Below are 6,057 nucleotides of genomic sequence, written 5' to 3'. Positions count from 1 at the left end.
TCAATGACAGACAGGCCCAGGTTGGTGTAAGTTTCTCCATACGTCCAGAAGCTCTTGAGGGGTGTCGAGAATGGTCGTGATAACAGCCATGTAGTGACAGCGGTCCTGGGCTCCTGCATACCCTTGGAAGAGGTTGTCACTCGGGGGGTCAGTAGGCCGGATGCCCAGGTGTCTCATACACAGTCCCAGATACACATCCTCTATGTAGACGGCTTTAACATGCCTGGACGCCTCCACCAGCTTCCTGGGGAGGTCTAAGGTGAAGACATAGCCCAGGCCCAGAGCGTAAGGTGGATATACCAGTTCAGGAAACACCTCCTTTGGAAGATACCATTTGGAGCTTGGGTCATGAAGGACTGCGGCACCAATTGCCACTTGTCCAGACATGTAGTTCTCCTTTGGAGAATGTAGAATCAGCATGTAAACCAGGTTGTGCACGTTGAGGAACATGTCTGAGTCGATCTTCATGGCGTAGGAGGCGTTGGGGCAGCGAGAGCTCAGCCACTCCATCATCACCATGGTCTTGATGGTCAGGTTTTTGTAGCTGTCTATGAAGTCGCTCTGCAGCAGATCCTGGTGCTCTTTGCTCTCCTGCAGCACCTTCTCCTGGAGCTGCTCTGTCTCCTCTCCACTGGACAGTCCCAGCAGGAAGAACAGACGGACCTCTTTGCCCAGTACCTGCCTCTCACTGCCCCAAGTACTGCGGACGGCCTCACGAGCGTCCCTGTTATAGGGCGCCACTGGCACCATCAGAACCAGGAAGGGGTTCTGCTCCCGGCATTTCTCTGGCTCATCCAGGATGAAGATGTACTCTGATGGGTATTCTACATGGTACGGTCCTGGGGACACATACGGAGGAGGAGTGGCCAGTACAGTGGTCAGTGTTATTGATGGCCAGTCCTGAATGGATATTGTGTCCAGGTAAACTTCTGATTCAGCTTGTGGTTCAACGTCAACATACATTGTAGGTGTGTCCTTGTTGTCTGGTGTTTCAGCTTCCATATAATATGTTGATTCATCATTAGTAGTTGGACTGATGCTCTCGGAGGACAAGTCCTCTCCTCTCGAAGGGTCTGGAGTCCTCCTGGAAGGGGGACGCCGGTAGCGGTGGTTTGGGTTGTTGGGATATTCCAGAACGGTATAGTATATGACCCTCAGCGACACCAGTACCAGGAAGATCTTGGTGCACGTCCGCCAGTGACTGATCATTACATCGGGATCTTTGTCACTAGAAAAAAACAAAATGGAGGTCAATCGTAACAAACCAAAAACAAGCTCAGAGGTCTTTAACAGCAAGTTACTTTGGACTCATAGTATACCTATGTTAGTCAGTCCTCTAAAGATATTAAATAGTCTGTTCACAGTGGAGTCAGTACTCTAAGGAGATTAACTAGTCTGTTCACAGTGGAGTCAGTCCTCTAAGGAGATTAACTAGTCTGTTCACAGTGGAGTCAGTACTCTAAGGAGATTAACTAGTCTGTTCACAGTGGAGTCAGTCCTCTAAAGATATTAAATAGTCTGTTCACAGTGGAGTCAGTCCTCTAAGGAGATTAAATAGTCTGTTCACAGTGGAGTCAGTCCTCTAAGGAGATTAAATAGTCTGTTCACAGTGGAGTCAGTCCTCTAAGGAGATTAAATAGTCTGTTCACAGTGGAGTCAGTACTCTAAATTGATTAAATAGTCTGTTCACAGTGGAGTCAGTCCTCTAAATTGATTAAATATTCTGTTCACAGTGGAGTCAGTCCTCTAAGGAGATTAACTAGTCTGTTCACAGTAGAGTCAGTCCTCTAAGGAGATTAAATAGTCTGTTCACAGTAGAGTCAGTCCTCTAAGGAGATTAAATAGTCTGTTCACAGTGGAGTCAGTACTCTAAGGAGATTAACTAGTCTGTTCACAGTGGAGTCAGTCCTCTAAGGAGATTAAATAGTCTGTTCACAGTGGAGTCAGTCCTCTAAGGAGATTAAATAGTCTGTTCACAGTGGAGTCAGTCCTCTAAGGAGATTAAATAGTCTGTTCACAGTGGAGTCAGTACTCTAAATTGATTAAATAGTCTGTTCACAGTGGAGTCAGTCCTCTAAATTGATTAAATATTCTGTTCACAGTGGAGTCAGTCCTCTAAGGAGATTAAATAGTCTGTTCACAGTAGAGTCAGTCCTCTAAGGAGATTAAATAGTCTGTTCACAGTAGAGTCAGTCCTCTAAGGAGATTAAATAGTCTGTTCACAGTGGAGTCAGTCCTCTAAATTGATTAACTAGTCTGTTCACAGTAGAGTCAGTCCTCTAAGGAGATTAAATAGTCTGTTCACAGTGGAGTCAGTCCTCTAAGTTGATTAACTAGTCTGTTCACAGTAGAGTCAGTCCTCTAAGGAGATTAAATAGTCTGTTCACAGTGGAGTCAGTCCTCTAAGTTGATTAACTAGTCTGTTCACAGTGGAGTCAGTCCTCTAAGTTGATTAACTAGTCTGTTCACAGTGGAGTCAGTCCTCTAAGGAGATTAACTAGTCTGTTCACAGTGGAGTCAGTCATCTAAAGAGATTAAATAGTCTGTTCACAGTAGAGTCAGTCTTCTAAGGAGATTAAATAGTCTGTTCACAGTGGAGTCAGTCCTCTAAGTTGATTAAATAGTCTGTTCAAAGTGGAGTCAGTCCTCTAAGTTGATTAAATAGTCTGTCTACTGTAGAGTGAGTGCTGATGATTAGAAGTCGTTCTACAATGCTACAGTCAGAAAGATCACAGTATTCAAATTGTAGACTGATAGATCAGACATGTTTCCAATCTATTTTGAAATGCCAAAACCTGTTAGTTTATGTAAATATGATGTATTCAACAGCAATATATTTTGATATTCTTGACAACAGCAAAGTTGGGTATTGTATATTTGTGCCGTAAGCATTTGAATGTGACTTTAATGACTCCTACATCAATTATTCCACTGTGTAGAGCTCTCCACTTAGATGAAGCCGTGTTCTCAGAGATCTTTACATCGAGATGAAGCCGTGTTCTCAGAGATCTTTACATCGAGATGAAGCCGTGTTCTCAGAGATCTTTACATCGAGATGAAGCCGTGTTCTCAGAGATCTTTACCTCGAGATGAGGCCGTGTTCTCAGAGATCTTTACATCGAGATGAAGCCGTGTTCTCAGAGATCTTTACATCGAGATGAAGCCGTGTTCTCAGAGATCTTTAAATCGAGATGAAGCCGTGTTCTCAGAGCTCTTTACATCGAGATGAAGCCGTGTTCTTAGAGATCTTTACATCGAGATGAAGCCGTGTTCTCAGAGATCTTTACATCGAGATGAAGCCGTGTTCTCAGAGATCTTTACATCGAGATGAAGCCGTGTTCTCAGAGATCTTTACATCGAGATGAAGCCGTGTTCTCAGAGCTCTTTACATCGAGATGAAGCCGTGTTCTCAGAGATCTTTACATCGAGATGAAGCCGTGTTCTCAGAGATCTTTACATCGAGATGAAGCCGTGTTCTCAGAGCTCTTTACATCGAGATGAAGCCGTGTTCTCAGAGATCTTTACATCGAGATGAAGCCGTGTTCTCAGAGATCTTTACATCGAGATGAAGCCGTGTTCTCAGAGATCTTTACATCGAGATGAAGCCGTGTTCTCAGAGATCTTTACATCGAGATGAAGCCGTGTTCTCAGAGATCTTTACATCGAGATGAAGCCGTGTTCTCAGAGATCTTTACATCGAGATGAAGCCGTGTTCTCAGAGATCTTTACCTCGAGATGAGGCCGTGTTCTCAGAGATCTTTACATCGAGATGAAGCCGTGTTCTCAGAGATCTTTACATCGAGATGAAGCCGTGTTCTCAGAGATCTTTACCTCGAGATGAAGCCGTGTTCTCAGAGATCTTTACATCGAGATGAAGCCGTGTTCTCAGAGATCTTTACATCGAGATGAAGCCGTGTTCTCAGAGATCTTTACATCGAGATGAAGCCGTGTTCTCAGAGATCTTTACATCGAGATGAAGCCGTGTTCTCAGAGCTCTTTACATCGAGATGAAGCCGTGTTCTTAGAGATCTTTACATCGAGATGAAGCCGTGTTCTCAGAGATCTTTACATCGAGATGAAGCCGTGTTCTCAGAGATCTTTACATCGAGATGAAGCCGTGTTCTCAGAGATCTTTACATCGAGATGAAGCCGTGTTCTCAGAGATCTTTACATCGAGATGAAGCCGTGTTCTCAGAGATCTTTACATCGAGATGAAGCCGTGTTCTCAGAGATCTTTACATCGAGATGAAGCCGTGTTCTCAGAGATCTTTACATCGAGATGAAGCCGTGTTCTCAGAGATCTTTACATCGAGATGAAGCCGTGTTCTCAGAGATCTTTACATCGAGATGAAGCCGTGTTCTCAGAGATCTTTACATTGAGATGAACGGTGGTGATTCTCTAAAGGTGGAAAAAAAGGTACACTACCGTTCAAAAGTTTGGGGTCACTTAGAAATGTCCTTGTTTTTGAAATACTTTTTTTAATCCATTAAAATAACATCAAATTAATCAGAAATACAGTGTAGACATTGTTAATGTTGTGTTGTTAATATTGTAGCTGGAAACGGCAGATTGTTAATGGAATATCTACATAGGCATACAGAGGCCCATTATCAGCAGCCATCACTCCTGTTTTCCAATGGCACGTTGTGTTAGCCAAGCTGAAGACCTCGTACAACGCTGTGTACTACTAACCCTAACCCTTCACAGAACAGAGCAAACTGGCTCTAACCAGAAAAGAAAGAGGAGTGGGAGGCTCCGGTGCACAACTGAGCAAGAGGACAAGTACATTAAAGTGTCTAGTTTGAGAAACAGACACCAAGTCCTCAACTGGCAGCTTCATTAAATAGTACCCGCAAAACACCAGTCTCAACATCAACAGCGAAGAGGCGACTCTGGGATGTTGGCCTTCTCGGCAGAGTTGCAAAGAAAAGCGTTATCTTAGACTGGCCAATAAAAATAAAAGATTAAGATGGGCAAAAGAACACAGACACTGGACAGAGGAACTCTGCCTAGAAGGCCAGCATCCCGGAGTTGCCTCTTCACTGTTGACATTGAGACTGGTGTTTTGCGGGTACTATTTAATGAAGCTGCCAGTTGAGGACTTGTGATGCGTCTGTTTCTCAAACTAGACACTCTAATGTACTTGTCCTCTTGCTCAGTTGTGCACCGGGGCCTCCCACTCCTCTTTCTATTCTGGCTAGAGACAGTTTGCGCTGTTCTGTGAAGGGAGTAGTACACAGTGTTGTGCGAGATCTTCAGTTTCTTGGCAATTTCTCGCATGGAATAGCCTTCATTTCTCAGACCAAGAATAGACTGACGAATTTCAGAAGAAAGTTCTTTGTTTCTGGCCAATTTAGAGCCTGTAATCGAACCCACCAATGCTGATGCTCCAGATACTCAACTAGTCTAAAGAAGGCCAGTTTTATTGCTTCTTTAATCAGAACAACAGTTTTCAGCTGTGCTAACATAATTGCAAAAGGGTTTTCTAATGATCAATTAGCCTTTTAAAATGATATACTTGGATTAGCTAACACAATGTGCCATTGGAACACAGGAATGATGGTTGCTGATAATGGGCCTCTGTACGCCTATGTAGATATTCCATCAAAAATCAGCCGTTTCCAGCTACAATAGTCATTTACAACATTAACAATGTCTACACTGTATTTATGATTAATTTGATGTTATTTTAATGGATTTAAAAAAGTATTTCAAAAACAAGGACATTTCTAAGTGACCTCAAACTTATGAAAGGTAGTGTATGACTCAAGTGATGCCTTGTGAAATTATCAAATGTTTCATACTGAGATACAGGCAGTGGTTTGTGGCTAGTCACTGTTGCTTAGCAACTGTAGGCCATGTCGTGTCAGGAAGGTTTCCAAATGTGTTCGCTTTCACACGCCATCTAGTTTCAGTCATGTTCCTTTGCAAATATCTTTACATTTTCGTATTAGTTTAAAACAAGTGCACATCAAGATAGTGATGTTACACAGTTACAACGTTTAGAAATAGCTCTGAGAATTATACAGCGCAAGTGTATGTGTTTATGAAGACCA

The 6,057-nt window shown here is 43.1% G+C and overlaps 1 protein-coding gene across 1 annotated transcript; it reads right to left on the bottom strand.

Moving 5' to 3' along the window:
• Positions 1-1,209, bottom strand: LOC120024746 (beta-1,3-galactosyltransferase 1-like). Its single transcript, XM_038969026.1, has one exon. The coding sequence runs from the start codon at positions 1,207-1,209 to the stop codon at positions 1-3; it is 1,209 nt and encodes a 402-aa protein (XP_038824954.1).
• Between the last annotated feature and the right edge of the window lie 4,848 nt (positions 1,210-6,057).

This window comes from Salvelinus namaycush, chromosome 30 (genome assembly GCF_016432855.1).
Source record: "Salvelinus namaycush isolate Seneca chromosome 30, SaNama_1.0, whole genome shotgun sequence".
In the NCBI taxonomy this organism is placed as follows: domain Eukaryota; kingdom Metazoa; phylum Chordata; class Actinopteri; order Salmoniformes; family Salmonidae; genus Salvelinus; species Salvelinus namaycush.
This window is presented reverse-complemented; position numbering and strand designations above follow the sequence as displayed.